This window comes from Brassica oleracea, chromosome C6, assembly GCF_000695525.1.
Source record: "Brassica oleracea var. oleracea cultivar TO1000 chromosome C6, BOL, whole genome shotgun sequence".
NCBI lineage: Eukaryota > Viridiplantae > Streptophyta > Magnoliopsida > Brassicales > Brassicaceae > Brassica > Brassica oleracea.
Genome location: NC_027753.1, coordinates 28,049,181 through 28,066,419, shown reverse-complemented (window position 1 = coordinate 28,066,419; position 17,239 = coordinate 28,049,181). Strand labels below are relative to the sequence as shown.

The following is a 17,239-nucleotide window of genomic DNA, read 5'->3' as shown; positions in this document are numbered from 1 at the left end:
TTATCGGTCCCAACCGGAGGGTAGCCGGAACACGTTCCTGTGTGGAGTTATTTGCCTCTGCTGTTGATTGGTTAGGGCTGATCAGTATTGGTCCTAGTCTTTGAGTTATCGGTAACCTCCCCTGAGGAGTTTTCTGGAGCAGTGGGCCATCATCATTCTTTTGATTTTCCAGCACATTATGGACCATACGAGCCGCCGCTTCCTCCAATTCACCCTGGTTTTCGGCTTGACGCACCCGTTCTTTCCTTGCCGCACTTTCTGTAGGGTCCACACAACAGGTGTACTGTGACATGACGTCTCGAAGCTCCCCTAAAGCTTCCTCCATTGCTTCCTTAGGTAGAAACTCATCATGTAAGTTTGGTGGGGCCAAACGAAGAGGAGTCCCTCTTGCAGTTTGGTTCTGATTGTTTTTTGGAGAGCTTGATCCTTCTCCATGTCGAGTGTCAGTCCTAGTAGGGGAGAGGGGGGACCGTATCTTACTTGGAGATTCGTGAACTTGATGGTGCTCCTCGTGATAGTGTCTTTGGTGATTTGCAGGTTCAGGCTCAACTCTGAGACGCGGAGTGGGTATCTCTTCTATCTCGGGAGTCCTCTCTTCCCAAGTTACGTAAGCTATTAGCGTTTTTTGGTTGCCATTCCTGCCTCTTGTATCTTAAATTCCTACTGATACTCCTATTTTTTGTTAGGCGTTGGTGCCTACGGTCGAGGACCTCATATCTCAGATCTCTTCTGTTTTGGTAGGGTTCTTTGGGGCGATAGTTTCCAGAGTTACGGGGAGTCTGTTGCAGAGAGTGGGCCATCATTTCTCTTGATCTGTCTTCCTTATAGTAGCTCCCTGTAGAGAGTTCTGGTGCCGCAAGAGCCCTTGCTTTCTTTAGTGCCTTTGCTTCGAGGAAATCTTTGAGCTCATGGTCCAGTCTATTGCATTGAGAGCAATGTTTTTCAAGTCTTTCGTAGACCAGTGTTGCTATGACCTCATCTCCATTGTCATACTCAATTACTGAAGACTTGATTAATGGGAGTCTTCCGTTGACATGAACTCTCATTCGGATGGCCAGAGAAGTAATCTCGAGTGATTCGGACATTCCAATGTCCTCTCCTATGGACTTGATAGTGGCCTCAGTCCATAGGTGAAGCGGGACTCCTTGAACCTTAATCCAGAAAGGTATGAGTGATGGGAACGACGGGGAGATAGTTGGCTCCCATCTTTGCAATATTATCATCCACTTAGCAAAGTGGTAGGGGCGTTTTTCCAAAACCCCTAGTAGGTCAGCTTCTTCTTCAAATTGAAATTGGAATAGGCCTTGACCCAAATCTGAGCCAACAGGTCTTCTTTCTGTTTTCCACAAGTCGGTGAAGAAAGGAATGAGGGTCCAGACCTTTTGAACTGATGGGTTTGTTACCTTCCCTATCAAGGTAAGGTTGAGCTGTCGGAATCGAGCGGAGTTATCCGGAGTCTCAGTTGTGACTCGTACTCTAGCTTTCCTGGGTGCCTCTTCTTGGGAGGTTAGGGCTAGTCCTTTTCCTTTTTCGGCAGAAGAGAGTCTCCTATGCATCTTAGTTGTTGACTGAAGGAGCTGTGAAACATATCTTGAGATTTGGAAGATTGTGAACTAGTCAATCTACAAAGATTGAAGTCTCCTCTCTCGGGGGTACAACTCTGTACTACACACAATAAACAGCCGTAGGGAAAGCCACAGGCCAGAAACAGAAAACAACTGGAAAACGAATCCGTTCCTCCTAGTTGTAAATCGAGTTAGTGCCTAGCTTCACCTCACATGAGGTGGTTTGTGCAGAAAAGGGTCTTTCCGGTGGTTTTCATGGCTGGAGGTGGTTCGCAGTGGTGAGAAGGCGATTTCCGGCGGTCCCTCCGAGCAAAGTCGGGTTCTTAACCCGGAGAATTTTTGGCCACTTCCTAGAGACCGTTGGGTAAAGACGAGAAGGGGAATAATTTGAAAATGGTTTGAACTTTTCAGAAGTTTCAGACCAGAAAGGGGAAAGAAACTTGCGGGTAAAGGCAGGTAGCAGATTGTGTCAGCGGTTAATAACCAACCTCTATAATCGTGCCTGGGAGAGAACTTTTGTCCGCTTTTAACCGCTCGACATAAACAAGACAAGACGCAACGTTCAGGACGCAAACTCGGGAAGCAAACTCGGGCACCGTTTCCGAAAGCAATTGCTTTCGCGGCCTCGAAAGGATGGGAGATACATCATCTTGATGTTAAGACCCAATCGTTATTGTGATGAAAACGGAATTTCCAGACATTTAACGGCTCCGTACTCTCCTCAACAAAACAGGGTCGTTGAACGGAGGAATCGAACTTTACTTGAGATGACGAGGAACATATTGAAGCATATGAGCGTACCAACCTGGCTATGGGGAGAAGCTACAAGACATGCTACGTACTTAATTAACCGGATCACCATAAGATCATTAACAGGGGAGACGCCTTATGAAGCCTTGCGCAACAAGAAACCAAACTTGGAGAATAGTGGTGAGCCGGGATGTGTTTGTTATGCGTCCATCTAGGAACAGAGCCCGGGTCTAAGGCATATCGATTGATCAATCCCGTGAGCAAGAGAATAGTGGTGAGCCGGGATGTTATATTTGATGAAGATAAAGGATGGATTTGGAGTTCCGATGATACTAGCAAGAGCACTAGTTCAAACTCGTTTGAGTTTGATATACGAAGCTTTCAAGATGATGAAACAAATATGAATGATAATCAGGCGATAAGGGAAAACAAGAGCCTAATTGAAGTTGATGACGAAGAGGAGGCTGAAGAAGAAGAGGTCGATAATGAAGAAGAAGAACATCCACAACTAAGAAGATCAGCTAGGGTAAGCTCGAAGCCCGCTTACCTTGATGACTATATATTGCTGGCAGAAGCAGAGGGAGAGCGATTATTGTTAAGTCTAAACGAAGAACCATGGGATTACAATGAAGCTAAAGAACTCAAGGTCTGGACTGATGCTTGCAAGGATGAAATTGTGTCAATAGAAAAGAATGATATGTGGTTTCTTGTCGACCTTCCGGTATGAGTAAAACCAATCGGTTCAAAGTGGGTATTTAAGATAAAGAGGAATGCCGATGGGAGCATCAGTAAGTTCAAGGCTCGTCTGGTAGCGAAGGACTATGTTCAAAGACACGGTGTTGACTACGACGAAGGTTTTGCTCCAGTTGCTCGAATTGAAACCATTAGGTTAGTGATTGCTTTCGCGGCCTCGAAAGGATGGGAGATACATCATCTTGATGTTAAAAAAGCATTCCTCCATGGTGAGCTAAAGGAAGATGTATATGTAACTCAACCGGAAGGGTTCATAGTCAAAGGGAAGGAAAGCAAAGTATACAAACTTAGAAAAGCTTTGTACGGTTTGAGACAAGCGCCGAGAGCTTGGAATGTGAAGCTCAATGGGATTCTTCGGGAGCTTGGCTTTAAGAGATGCTCCAAAGAACCATCTCCTTACCGCAAGGAGGAGAAGAAAGAAGTTCTGATTGTGTATGTTGACGATTTACTCGTCACGGGCTACTCATACAAACTCATCCATACATTTAAAAGGGAGATGTCAACCAAGTTCGAGATGAGTGATCTTGGGAAGCTAACCTATTATTTAGGTATTGAGGTTAATCAGCATGAGGGTGGTATTTCGTTGAGTCAAGACCGGTATGCTGTTAAAATTCTTGAAGAAGCCGGAATGAATGCTTGTAACCTCACGCATATTCCCATGGACGTAAACGTCAAGTTTTCTAAGTCGAGTCAAGAAAAGGGCATTAATGAGCATGAGTATAGAAGGAGCATTGGCTGTCTTCGGTATCTTCTACACACTTGTCCGGATCTATCCTATAGTGTTGGAATACTCAGTAGATAAATGGATGAACCGAAAGAGTCCCATGGAGCAGCTTTGAAGCAAGTACTCAAATATTTACGTGGAACAACATCTCTAGGCCTTCAATTCGTCAGGTCCAAGAAGCAAGAGATCATAGGCTTTAGTGATAGTTCACACAATGTTGACGAGGACGTCGGTAGAAGCACACACGACCATGTTTTCTATCTTGATGAAAGCCCTATAACTTGGTGTTCACAGAAACAAGAGATTGTTGCACTTTCCTCATGTGAAGCCGAGTTTATGGCTGCGACAGAAGCGGCTAACAAGCAGTGTGGCTTCAAGAGTTGCTTGGTGAAGTTGTTGGGCAAAATTTGGTGAAAGTCACCATTCGGGTTGACAATAAATCGGCGATAGCCTTAACCAAGAATCCTGTTTTCCATGGGCGTAGTAAGCATATACATAGAAGGTTCCACTTCATACGAGAATGTGTTGAGAATGATCAAATAGAGGTAGAGCACATTCCGGGTATTGAACAGCGAGCTGATATACTGATGAAGTCACTTGGAAAACTCAAGTTCAAAGAGATGAGAAGTTTGATTGGAGTTCAAAATGTGTGTGAAGATGAATTCAAGCTTAAGGTGGAGAATGTTGGGATAAGCTTGGAATAGCTTGAAGATTAAGCTATATATTTCCTAACCGAGTATGGATTTAGGAAATAGGAAAGTCCTTGATGATTAGGAGTTATCTAATTAACTTTTGTCTAGTGTGTTTAGGACTTTATAGCTTATATATATGGAGATGTCAAAGTGTGACATAATATGTGATTTGTGTGATTGAAGAGTTTAAGTTTTGAGAAGTTTCTTAAGCATTAATAAGAGAGCATTCTTATTGAAATACGATATTTGGTTCATATATTCTGGTTCTTAAATGCACTCAAAGAGTTGTCATTTTTAGAAGTGCAAAATGTCTAAAGAAGGTAACTATCACCTTTTCATCTATGATCCGGTCAAGAAACTTGAGATGCTCAAAGAGTTGTCATTTCTATCAAGGTGTTCAAGTGCCTGTCATTTTACATTCGATATTTGTGTGATTGAAGAGTTTAAGTTTTGAGAAGTTTCTTAAGCATTAATAAGAGAGCATTCTTATTGAAATACGATATTTGGTTCATATATTCTGGTTCTTAAATGCACTCAAAGAGTTGTCATTTTTAGAAGTGCAAAATGTCTAAAGAAGGTAACTATCACCTTTTCATCTATGATCCGGTCAAGAAACTTGAGATGCTCAAAGAGTTGTCATTTCTATCAAGGTGTTCAAGTGCCTGTCATTTTACATTCGATTGAAGTTACTACATCGTTGAGGGTAAGACATATTCAGTAATCTAAGTAAAAATCTTTTTGGTTGGTGTCTAATCTAAATCTTCTATATGTTGAAATTTGTAACAAACTTTGAAGTTGTAATGTTCTGCGCTTTAGAAAAGAATATCATAAACTTATCTTCATAATTGACTACAACATATAATTTTACTGGTATGTGCTTTCGTTATTATGGTTAAACAGTGTGTTGTTTACTTGTCAATTTATCTTCCTCAAACCGAGTTTGCTCTCTGTTGGTGTTTTAAACACAAACACTATGACAAATTTTTAGTTTGGTTTGAAATGAAATTTCTGGTTTCAGGTTTAGCCATTTGGATTGATACTGGGTCGGTTGAATTAAGCAATCTTTATCCAAAATTTTGACAAATAAGGAAAAAAGAAACAGAAAATGAAACGGGAACTACTTCACCCAGTTAAGAAATAGCTTCTGGACCATTGGATCTGTATGACTGCTAAACTTTTGAAGTTAAAATTCAAAACACAATGATTAATAATGCAGTTAGACTATTTTCAACGGTGCTTCATTTTATATTTTACTTTATTTTGAATTTTTTTTAACTCAAATGGTATTTCATTTCATGATTCAAAATTAATCAATGAATTGTATTATTTCAAATTTGAAGATATATTGTTCAACTTTAAATATAGAAGTTTAAATAAATCATAAAAACCAAATGGCATCAAGCTTTTTATTCTGAAAGTTTCCAAAATCTTTTTCCTTTCTCCTTTTTTTCTTCTCTTTTTTTCTTCTCTTTTTTTTTGACAGTCTCTTTTTATTTATATTAATATTTTATCTTTTATAGAATCATCTACATATGTCCGATATTAATACTTATACCCAATTGTATCCATTCAAAAAATCATAATAATGTTTTTACTGTACATTAAGCTAAGTATGACTAAACTTAGTAAGATGTGGCTTAGGAATAGGAGTGTTTGTGTCTATTTTTAGAGGTGTTGCTGGTGTATAGAAGAATAATTATTCTTAACTGGATTAAATGGTATACAAATTATTTTCAGGTTTGGTTTTTGATGTGTTCCCAACAAATTTGTAGAGGAGATCTAAAGTTCTAAACTTTCATTCCTTGATTTTGCCCTATCCAAGCAAAACGTATAAAGAAAGTTAGGTCTAAGTTCTAACCTAGAATGACTAACATGCAAAAACAGAGAAAGGGAAGCATTTGAAGAAAAGATCCGCAAAGCGTGAAAGCTCTGATCTTGAGAATATTCCGTCTCAGAAAGTCATATGATGGGTACTTTTTCTATTTCACTGTTTCCATTGTTATAGTTATGCTTTTTGATTGATGGTTGGTTCTTCGGCTTTCGCCAAGAAATGTTCTGATAGATCCATGTAGATTACTACATACGAGTCTTGTCTCTCTCTTCTCTTGAGAAAGAATATCATTGCTAAGGTTTCAGAAAATAATGGGTCTGCATGCCTATATAACATAAAAACATGAGTCATTGCTCTCGTTTCATCACACTATCGATGCAGATAAGAGCGAGGGAAATTGTTCTGTACAGCTTATTGATGGAGATGGTACATACAATGTCTCTGGCATAGATCACTTCATCAAAGAGGTGAAGCTAGGAGAGTGTGGCCTCTCCTATGCTGTTGTCTCCATTATGGGTCCTCAAAGCAGCGGTATGCATTCTTCTAGAGAGGAGATAATTTTGTAATACTCAGAATCTTTAATTAAGAATAGTTTTTTCTGATATCACAGGGAAGAGTACCTTGTTGAATAATTTGTTTGGAACAAACTTTATGGAGATGGATGCATTTAAGGGAAGGTGTGTTTTTATCTGATAGTATTTGCATATGGTTTTTATGAAATTTTGTCGCCTGAATAAGAATTTTTCTATAGGTCTCAGACCACAAAAGGTATCTGGCTTGCAAGATGTGCCGGTATAGAGCCTTGCACCCTTGTAATGGACTTGGAGGGCACTGATGGAAGAGAGCGAGGAGAGGTTTTTTTTTTTCCTTCCATTACCATTTTGGTTAAGCGTGTGTGACATTGTATTTTTTTTTCAATAAATGGTGTCCTCTTTTGACCAATCAGGATGATACTGCATTCGAGAAACAAAGTGCTCTTTTTGCTCTTGCCATCTCAGATATCGTCTTGATCAATATGTAAGATTTTAGTAGAAACTTTCTAGTAAATCAACTTGCAAATAGCTTTCACTTTTGTTGAAAGAAAAGTATATAATTACCTATTCTCAAGCTTTGTGTTGTGTTTTTTTAGGTGGTGTCACGATATTGGCCGTGAACAAGCTGCTAATAAACCTCTCTTGAAAACTGTCTTTCAGGTATTTGTTTGTGATGCTCAAAAAGAGTTATTAACTCTTTAGTGTATAAAAAACATATCTTCTTTCTTTTGGGTTTGAATCTTTGGAGTTGTGTTTAACAGGTTATGATGCGGTTGTTTAGTCCACGTAAAACAACAATGTTGTTTGTAATACGAGATAAAACCAGGGTACATTCTTTTCTTTTTCCTTTATCATTATGTTTACATTACTATTAAGTAGCATACGTTGTTTTCTTGATGTGATTATGGATGCAGACGCCATTGGAAAACTTAGAGCCTGTCTTAAGGGAAGATATTCAGAAGGTATAAAAAGAAGTGAATTTCAGCTAATTCCAAATTGATATCCATAGAAAGCCAGCTGATCATATATTTGTTCTTTATATTGGCAGATATGGGACTCTGTTCCAAAGCCTGAGGCACACAAAGAAACTCCTATGAGTGACTTCTTCAACGTATGTTATATGTTACAACTAGACCTATTGTTTGTTACAGATACTTCATGCTGTTTCTCTCTTTTGATGGTTAGGTTGAAGTTGTTGCTCTTTCCAGTTATGAGGAGAAGGAAGAACAGTTTAAAGAGCAGGTATGCATGTGTGTGCGAGGACATGTTTCCTATAGATGAGTGTTCCAAATTGTCATGCTTTTATAGACAGATTCATTTTGTGTTTTGAAACTTAGGTTGCTAGTTTGAGACAACGGTTCATGCATTCTATTGCACCGGGTGGTCTTGCTGGAGACAGAAGAGGAGTGATTCCAGCCTCAGGTTTTGCATTTAGTGCTGATCAAATCTGGAGAGTCATCAAAGAGAATAAGGATCTTGACCTTCCTGCTCACAAGGTAACCTTATAATGAATGATACCTTTAGACTTTTTTTTTACACTCTCTCCGAGCTCAATCTTCTTGCAGGTCATGGTAGCTACTGTCCGGTGCGAAGAAATCTCAAATGAGAAGTTTGCCCATTTCATTACAAACGAGGTAATGTCTCTTCTACATTGTTTGAAGCTCTTGGTTAGTCCTATGGTCACTAACTAACCTTTTCTGCTTTTGTTTACAGGACTGGCGCAAACTTGATGAGGAGGTGCAAGCTGGTCCAGTGTCTGGTTTTGGAAAGAGGCTTACTTCTATTCTTGGTTCTTGCTTATCAGAGTAAGCACAACAAATTTAACCAAGATTACTCACGCATCAAAACAAAACAAAAAACTTTATATATATTAAAAGCTAATTTGTTTTATTAGATATGATGGGGAGGCTACATTCTTTGATGAAGGTGTCAGATCATCAAAGAGACATCAGCTTGAAGAAAAGCTTCTCCAAGTAAAAATACAATACAATATTGGATCTCTTGAACATGTTGCTCTTGCTTATATACAGTTCTGATATTATATGCTTTCCTCACTGTTAATTTTATTATACAGCTTGTGAATCCAGCGTTTCAAGATGTGTTGGGACACATAAGATGGGGGATGCTTGAGAAGTTTAAGGCTTCTTTTGATAAAGCTTTAGAAATTGGTGAAGGGTTCTCTTCAGCTTCCACTACTTGGCTCAAGGCTTGCATGGACCAGTTCGATGAAGAGTGCGCAGGTGCCATCATTGAACAAGCTAATTGGGACACAGCCAAAGTAAGGGAAAAGTTAGTCCGTGATATTGAGGCTCATGTTTCCTCTGTGAGGACTTCCAAGTTATCTGAACTTACCAGTCAATACGAGGTAAAATAAAGAATAAAGAAAGCTTGGGGAGCAAGTCAATGTTTTTTTTTTAAACTGATTTAGACTCTAAATTGCAGACAAAGCTTCACCAAGCATTGTCAGAACCGGTGGAAGCTTTGTTGGAAGGAGCGAGTGATCAGACGTGGACAACAGTGAAGAAGCTTCATGGACGTGAAACTGAAACTGCTGTTTCTGGATTCAGTAGTGCATTAGCTGCTTTTGATATTGAAGAAGAAACAAGAGAAAAAATGGTGAAGAGTCTTCAGGAGTATTCAAGAGGTGTCATAGAATCTAAGGCAAAGGAAGAAGCTGGAAGGGTTTTGATGCGTATGAAAGATAGGTATGTATATATAGTAAGCCTTTCAAAACAAGTCTAAAACAACACTTAAGTTTTGAGTCTGAATCTTCTTCTTTTCTGTCAGGTTTGCTACAATCTTCAGCAATGATGCTGATTCAATGCCACGAGTTTGGACTGGAAATGAAGATCTTCGAGCAATTACTAAAGCAGCTAGATCAGCTGTACGTTTTGTATTTCCCTTAACGTTTTGTTTATAAGTCTTGAGAAAGTCTTTCTAAACACTTTCTTATGGTTTCTTGTTTTCAGTCCTTGAAGTTGCTCTCAGTAATGGCTGTAATGCGATTGGGTGATGAAACCGATAACATTGAGAAGACACTAACTGTTGCTCTTTTGGATTCAACACCGTCTAAAAAGAGCATTACAGCATCTGATCCATTGGCTTCAAGCACTTGGGATGAGGTACGTATGACTCTTTTCGAATAAGTGTTTAACTTCAGTTGATTCTTGATCTGAATATTTTTGTAGATTCCATCATCAAGAACTTTGATCACACCAGTCCATTGTAAATCTATATGGAGACAGTTCAAGACAGAGACAGAATATACAGTGACTCAAGCCATATCTGCACAGGCATGGTTACTTTACTCACAAGTTTTCTCTATGCTATATATGTTTTATGAATACTAATTGGTTATACTAATTCAGGAAGCGAATAAGCGAGGTAGTAACTGGTTACCCCCTCCATGGGCTATTTTTGCATTGATCATACTTGGATTCAACGAGTTCATGACTCTTCTAAGGTCCATCAAAGCTAGTATTTGATTGTTTCATATTTGATGAATGGCATGTAGATTCTGAAACCTCTTTGCTTCTTACTGTGACAGAAACCCACTATATCTTGGTGTCTTGTTTGTTGGTTTCTTACTTCTGAAAGCACTCTGGACGCAACTGGATATCCCTGGCGAGTTCCGCAATGGTGCAGTAAGTGTTCTACCAATCTTCTCAACCTCCCAATAAAGTAGTAGTAGCAGTAGTTTTTTCATGAATCATGGACTTACTAGTACCTATGTTTCTTCAGCTTCCAGGGATCATATCAATATCAGCAAAGTTTGTTCCCACAATCATGAACCTTGTCAAGAACCTTGCTGCACAAGGAGAAGCTCCTCCTGCAGCTAATCCAGAGAACCGTCGTCCTAGTAACAACACTTCTTCAAATGCTTCCTCAACAGATAATCCAACAGAGCACAAAAGTGCCTCAAAGACAGATTAAGAAGAATCTTATTACTCTCCAAAGGTTTGATCTCTAATACTTTGGTGTTTTTTAAACTTATCAACTTGCTCATGAGTGAAAAAACGCTGCGTATTTTATACACAACAAGTGCCTTAAAAGCTTTGTGGCATGATTTGATTCTGAACTGGTTGATTATTTTTTTCTTATAATGTAAAAATAAAATAAAGTTGGACTATAACTACATGTACGATCTCAATAACTAGTTTCGTGAAAGTTGGAGCACGGGATAACATACCAGTCACAAGAAAAGAGAGCAGAAATTAATCTTTACATTAACTGCTGAGTGGTAAAGTTTTGTAACCATTATTATAAACTATTGAATACACATTCTGAATCCAACTCAGGGATTGGTGTGTGTATTTATTATCATCATTTCTTTACAGTTTGCATATCCACCCACCGAAAATCACCATAATATTATAGAATGAATTTATCTTTTAAGAAATGTCCATAAGCTTTTTGTAGGTTACTAGCCTACTAGGTATTAACCAAAACAGCTTTGTAAGAATATTCAAGTGATTTTGTTGTATATATGAAATTTATTTTCCCTCCATAAAAACATTCATTAATAAGTTCAAAATCAAATTATGTAGTTATAGTCGTTCTGAGTATAGCTGTCAAATGGTTTGTCCGAGTTTAACTGAGTTTGTCTACAAACAATTTTTGTGGGGTTTTGGTCGATCGGTAATGGACAAAAGGTTTTAAAAACGTATAAGCACAATAAAAATTGTCTAAAAAGGTTTGCCCATTAATAACCAATCATACAAATTATAGTTCACATTCACATATAAACTCATTAATCTCTATTCCCATTATATAAAACTTTCAAATTTTTTAGTTACTTTGTATACTTTTGTTCTTATACTTGTGACTAGTTTAAAGTCAGTAAAATCTCGTGCGATCTATATGACTAACGTACGTGATGCGATGTAACATTTTAATCAATGCTCCTACTCTAAATTCAACACTAAAATACAATTTTTTTTATTCTTTGAAATATACATGACTCGTGAAGATTTTGTTAACTTACAGTTATGGTCATAATTACGATCTACTAAACAAAACTACTCGCCAAAAACATGGCTCCGTATATTGTTGTTTTTTGCTGGTTTGGTTAGGTGAACATGATTAATGGAAACACTTTTTAATCTATCAAGTCTTTGATCCAACGGCTACCAGACCTCCTATTTCAACCGTTTCATATCGCCATTAATGACATACACAAGCTGTACAACTCTCCTTTTTATCTTTCAATTGTTTTTATTATTATATGATACTAATAAATTATTTTTACAACTGGTCCCATAGTCAAAACAAATCAAATGATTTATTATCACCATGGTAAAACGGTGAAAGCAACACCTCTTAAGTCTTTGTTTCTGATAAAAGATGAAAGTGTAAATGATAATGACTGTTCTAATAACCAGTGAAGTGTACTTATCATTAATTTCCGCAAGAAACTATTCCGTGACAATGAGTCTTATATAATTAAGTACTAATAAGTCTAATATTAGAATTACTAGCTAGAAGGTTTGTTATTAGGTGACTATTTATAATTAACCAACTAGTTCTCGTAGTTAACCGTGTATGAATTTTGGAGGTTATGTTTTCGATTTACAACGAAAAGAGTTTCTCATAGAAAATTTTACATGGTTAAAATTCATGGTTCCAGAACTTTCTAGTTATAAAAATACTATTTATAGTTAAATTGGGAACAACTCAATAAGTAAGATTATACACTTGCCCTTTTCATTTGCTATTTTCGACAAAAATGGGACACACTCAAGAGTCAAGACCCGATTTCGTTTGTGTGAGACCACCAACTTATGCTTTCTGTTTCGTAATACTTGATGTTTTGACTTAGTGTACAAAGATTAAGAAAACTACATTTTTCTAAAAAATTTATTTTAAAGATATAATTTTAAAATTTGTTAACCAATTATAAAAGAGACTGTAAAATCTAATTGGTTGAGCAGTTTCCAATAAAGTTAAAGTTAACCTTAAAATCTCAAAACTTCGCGTAAATTGAAACAAAATAATTCTTCTAAAACATCATCTATATTGAAACGGAAGGAGTAGTATTTATCAACTCATTCTCTTACTATTTACTTTTTACCGAGATGTTGCCTACCTAAATTCGATGAATTTGTATAACTAATTCGTAAAAATGGTTACATTTTATGTAACAATATATAGAAATGTAGGTGTAATTAATATAGTTGCTCAGTTGGATCCTCATTTTTTTTGAACAACCGCTCAGTTGGATCCTAAGAGTTATTTATAGGAGAAGGTACACACAAAACAAGACCATTCATCAAAAGCCACATAAGAAGTTGAAGCAGAAGCAAAAAAAAAACATAAATCTATGTTTTGGTTTCTGCAGTCTCCAATGGCTCTCAAGCTCTTTCTCTTTGCTCTTCTTATCTCTCTCCCAACTTCTCTCTCCTCCACTGCTTCTAAAGGTAACTCCTCTCTTCACACAATTCTTTCTCATTATAAACTTTAACTTATGTGTTTCTTCTTAGTATTGTGTTTGAAGTAAACTATATATATTTTTTCTTTCTCTCTTAGTTGCTGACGATTATTTGTAGTTGTGGAGCTATGTTTCTCAAAATCAGTTTATGTCCGAACTTGTTCACAGTCATATACTTTATATAATCACTTTACATGAGTTACTCATTTCTTGAAAGAGAAACTCTGTTTCTTGATTCATTAGGACCGAATCTAGAATGATTAAGACACAAACAACAGTTCAGTCTTGTTTTACGCATAACTATTATGTTTTTTTGTTGGGTTTGGTTCTGCTAACGACATTAATGGTGTAGTTACTTCTACCAACTACCCGCACTTGTTTAGTCCTTGTCTAGTTAATAAAATAACGATACAAACAATTTTTTATGTAGGTAAAGAGCAGAAGCTGAAGTTCAATCCTTATAGATACACGTTCATCGATAAAGCCAGCACATTCGCATCATCTTCCTCATCGTCTTTTTCATCCAACGGTCGAGACTCCACCTACGACTACATAGTCATCGGAGGCGGAACCGCAGGCTGTCCCCTCGCCGCAACGCTGTCGCGGAACTTCAGCGTTCTTGTTCTAGAGAGAGGTGGCGTTCCGTTTACAAACGCAAACGTCTCTTTCCTCAGGAACTTCCACATAGGACTTGCTGATACGTCAGCTTCCTCTGCGTCTCAGGCGTTTGTTTCCACTGACGGCGTTTACAACGCTCGTGCTAGAGTTCTCGGCGGCGGTTCTTGTATTAATGCTGGTTTCTACTCCAGAGCCGATGCTGCGTAAGTAATTATTACATTATGTTTAGGAAAAAAAAAACAAGATTGTGAATAGTGAAGCTTGAAATAGATCTTGTTATTTATAAAGAAATCATATATTCTCTCTGTTTTTAAAATATAAATATTTTATTAGAAATGTTTGCTACTTAAAATACATTTTCAATGTTTTTATATATTTTATGAGTTAGTATTGTTAAATCGTAAATGTTCTAAAAAATAATTGTATTTACTAAATTACTACTGGATAAAAATTATTGTAAATAGTTAATTTGATAACTTGATAACTTGATATGATCCATGCCTCGTGTCATTATTGATCCATGCCTCGTGTCATTATTGGTCAGTGTTACATCTATGAAAACGCACCGATCAAGAATGTTGTGTGATAATGGGCTATACGATCACGTCTTTTAATGTTTTACACGTTTTCGAATGGTATAGGTTCGTGAAGCGAGCAGGGTGGGATCCGAAGCTAGTGAATGAGTCGTATCCATGGGTGGAGCGAGAGATCGTTCATCAACCGAAGCTAACGTTATGGCAGAAAGCTCTGAGAGACAGTCTTTTAGAAGTTGGAGTCAGACCTTTCAATGGCTTCACTTATGATCACGTCTCCGGCACCAAGATCGGCGGCACAATCTTCGATAGGTTCGGCCGTCGTCACACCGCCGCTGAGCTTCTCGCGTACGCTAACCCTCAGAAGCTCAGAGTCTTGATCTACGCCATCGTGCAAAAGATAGTCTTTGACACATCTGGTACCAATGATATAAACTAGGGTTTGCGTGACTCTCAAGTTACCCAAGAACTTATGTTTTGGGTTTTGAATGCAGGAACAAGACCTAGAGTAACAGGCGTGATATTCAAAGACGAGAATGGTAATCAACACCAGGCTTTGCTCTCGAATAGAAAGGGAAGTGAAGTGATCTTGTCCAGTGGAGCCATTGGGTCACCACAGATGCTGATGTTAAGTGGGATTGGACCTAAGAAGGAGCTTCAGAGGCTGAAGATAACTTTGGTTCTAGAAAACGAGCATGTTGGGAAAGGAATGGCTGATAATCCGATGAACACCATCTTGGTGCCTTCAAAGCAGCCTATAGAGCAGTCACTTATCCAGACCGTTGGAATCACAAAGATGGGTGTGTATGTTGAAGCCAGCACTGGCTTTGGACAATCCCCTGAGAGCATTCATACTCACTATGGGGTTATGTCAGATAAGGTAACCATAAACTACATAACTTATACCTTATTAGCGTCTTTGTATGTGAATGGTCTTTGAATTTTTCTGCAGAATGAATTGTTTTCCACCATACCTGCAAAGCAGAGAAGACCAGAAGCAACACAAGCTTACATCAGAAGAAACAAATACCAACTTCATGAAGCATTCAATGGAAGTTTCATCTTGGAGAAATTAGCTTACCCAATCTCTAGAGGGCATTTGAGCTTGCTCAACACAAATGTAGATGACAACCCTTCAGTCACCTTCAACTACTTCAAACACCCGGTGGATCTCCAACGCTGCGTTGAGGCCATTCGTCTGGTTTCAAAAGTTGTGACGTCTAAACGCTTCCTAAACTACACTCAATGCGACAAGCAAAACGTACACGAGATGCTTAGCTTAAGTGTCAAGGCAAACATCAATCTAAGACCAAAGCAAGTGAACGATACCAAATCAATGGCTCAGTTCTGTAAAGATACTGTTGTCACAATATGGCACTATCATGGTGGTTGTCTTGTGGGTAAAGTTGTGAGCCCTGACCGCAAAGTTCTCGGTGTCAACAGGCTCAGAGTTATTGATGGTTCCACATTTGACGAGTCTCCTGGAACCAACCCTCAAGCCACGGTCATGATGATGGGAAGGTAAATTGAAATCAATAGTATCATAATGGATTTGAGGTTTACTTTAACTTCAATATATAAACAGAGAAGTTGTCAATCTTTGCAGATACATGGGAGTCAAGATTCTCCGAAAGAGACTTGGAAACAAGGCAGGTGTTTAGTCTACAAATTGAGATGTTATCATACAACGTAACTCGTTGAATAATTTCTCCATCTCTGGTTATTTTGATATTCTATTCATTGAAATATAGGATCAGATTGTGTAATGAACTGTGTGTAAGCCTATTTAGAACAATCAGATTTGTTTGCTTGTGTGAGAAGTTAATCATGGTTTCTGTCTGAATGTTATCATGCCTTGCCTGATTTGTTTTTCAGATTTAGTTTTAACAATTTTCTCAACCTATAGCAAATATATAATTTACATACGATAATTTTGGTAATTTATTTAAATAAAGGGAAAACCAACACTAAATCAATGATGGCTCAGTTCTTCAAAGACAATTTTTTACATAACAAGCTGATGATGAATTAAGTTAAAGCTTTGCTCGAAGGCTTATCACTTAAGTCACACGTGATCTTGTGAACCACAAGAACTTAGTCTATGAGCAAACATGACAATTGTTAAAACTAAACTTATCTTCTATGCTAATGCTTACTTGACATGTGTTGTACACATGGATGTCTCCAGCTTGGTCTTTCACGATCACACATGATTTTGTAAACCACACCAACTGAATCTAGAAAGCAAGCATTAGCATAGAAGATAAGGTTATGCATAGCTATGTGAAATTGACAAGCCGTCTATAAGCATTTAGAAACAGTTTTTGATTTTTTCGTGGGAAGTAAAAAGTTAGAAAACATCTTTGTGTGTACCTATGTTGCACTAAAACAAGTACATGATGAAAATGAAGACATACAACCACAAACATAAAATATATGGATACTAATCATAGATACGCCAATGCAATTATCTCTAACAATAGTTTCACAATAAATCTTAACATAAAAGAACATTTCACATAATATATAAGTATTAATAAAATTAAATCTTTCAATAAATTACTTTTAAAATCAGTTTGTTTTCTCATGTGTGTTATGCAACAACTTATTACACAATATATAATGTTTCCAGCATTCTTTCAGATTAACCAAGTCAACCTTTTGATAGTCTATTCAAAGGAAATAATTTGAAATATGGATTTGAGAAGATTTTTCATTTGTCTATAAATATATTAGTGTAACAATGGTATTGGTTAACGCCGATGGGAAGAGGATATCGATTGTTAGCATGGTTTTGTTAGTTTATTAATTTG

The 17,239-nt window shown here is 37.5% G+C and overlaps 3 protein-coding genes across 3 annotated transcripts; 2 read left to right on the top strand and 1 right to left on the bottom strand.

The window, feature by feature from the left end:
• Positions 1-545: 545 nt before the first annotated feature.
• Positions 546-1,556, bottom strand: LOC106297910. The gene has a single exon (XM_013734045.1). It carries the CDS (start codon positions 1,554-1,556, stop codon positions 546-548), a length of 1,011 nt encoding a protein of 336 aa, XP_013589499.1.
• Positions 1,557-6,231: 4,675 nt separating this feature from the next.
• Positions 6,232-10,878, top strand: LOC106299143 (protein ROOT HAIR DEFECTIVE 3 homolog 1-like). Its single transcript, XM_013735276.1, has 22 exons — positions 6,232-6,454; positions 6,697-6,846; positions 6,926-6,992; positions 7,067-7,169; positions 7,262-7,332; positions 7,445-7,508; positions 7,610-7,675; positions 7,763-7,810; positions 7,897-7,959; positions 8,034-8,090; positions 8,186-8,344; positions 8,414-8,482; positions 8,562-8,653; positions 8,743-8,821; positions 8,923-9,213; positions 9,291-9,553; positions 9,636-9,732; positions 9,818-9,970; positions 10,037-10,141; positions 10,217-10,311; positions 10,396-10,492; positions 10,590-10,878. The coding sequence occupies exons 1-22, from the start codon at positions 6,448-6,450 to the stop codon at positions 10,779-10,781; spliced, it is 2,388 nt and encodes a 795-aa protein (XP_013590730.1). The 5' UTR covers positions 6,232-6,447; the 3' UTR covers positions 10,782-10,878.
• A 2,223-nt stretch (positions 10,879-13,101) lies between these two features.
• Positions 13,102-16,274, top strand: LOC106301010 (protein HOTHEAD). Its single transcript, XM_013737311.1, has 6 exons — positions 13,102-13,264; positions 13,706-14,096; positions 14,535-14,845; positions 14,921-15,306; positions 15,379-15,947; positions 16,033-16,274. Exons 1-6 carry the CDS (start codon positions 13,168-13,170, stop codon positions 16,085-16,087), a joined length of 1,809 nt encoding a protein of 602 aa, XP_013592765.1. The 5' UTR covers positions 13,102-13,167; the 3' UTR covers positions 16,088-16,274.
• The last annotated feature ends 965 nt before the right edge of the window (positions 16,275-17,239 follow it).

Coding starts and splice junctions, on each gene's coding strand:
- LOC106299143 (XM_013735276.1), top strand. Junction 7,333..7,444: donor GATATCGTCTTGATCAATAT/GTAAGATTTTAG, acceptor GTGTTTTTTTAG/GTGGTGTCACGATATTGGCC. Junction 9,971..10,036: donor CTTCAAGCACTTGGGATGAG/GTACGTATGACT, acceptor ATATTTTTGTAG/ATTCCATCATCAAGAACTTT.
- LOC106297910 (XM_013734045.1), bottom strand. CDS start 1,556: ATGCATAGGAGACTCTCTTCTGCCGAAAAAGGAAAAGGACTAGCCCTA.
- LOC106301010 (XM_013737311.1), top strand. CDS start 13,168: ATGTTTTGGTTTCTGCAGTCTCCAATGGCTCTCAAGCTCTTTCTCTTT. Junction 14,846..14,920: donor GATAGTCTTTGACACATCTG/GTACCAATGATA, acceptor TTTTGAATGCAG/GAACAAGACCTAGAGTAACA. Junction 15,948..16,032: donor ACGGTCATGATGATGGGAAG/GTAAATTGAAAT, acceptor CAATCTTTGCAG/ATACATGGGAGTCAAGATTC.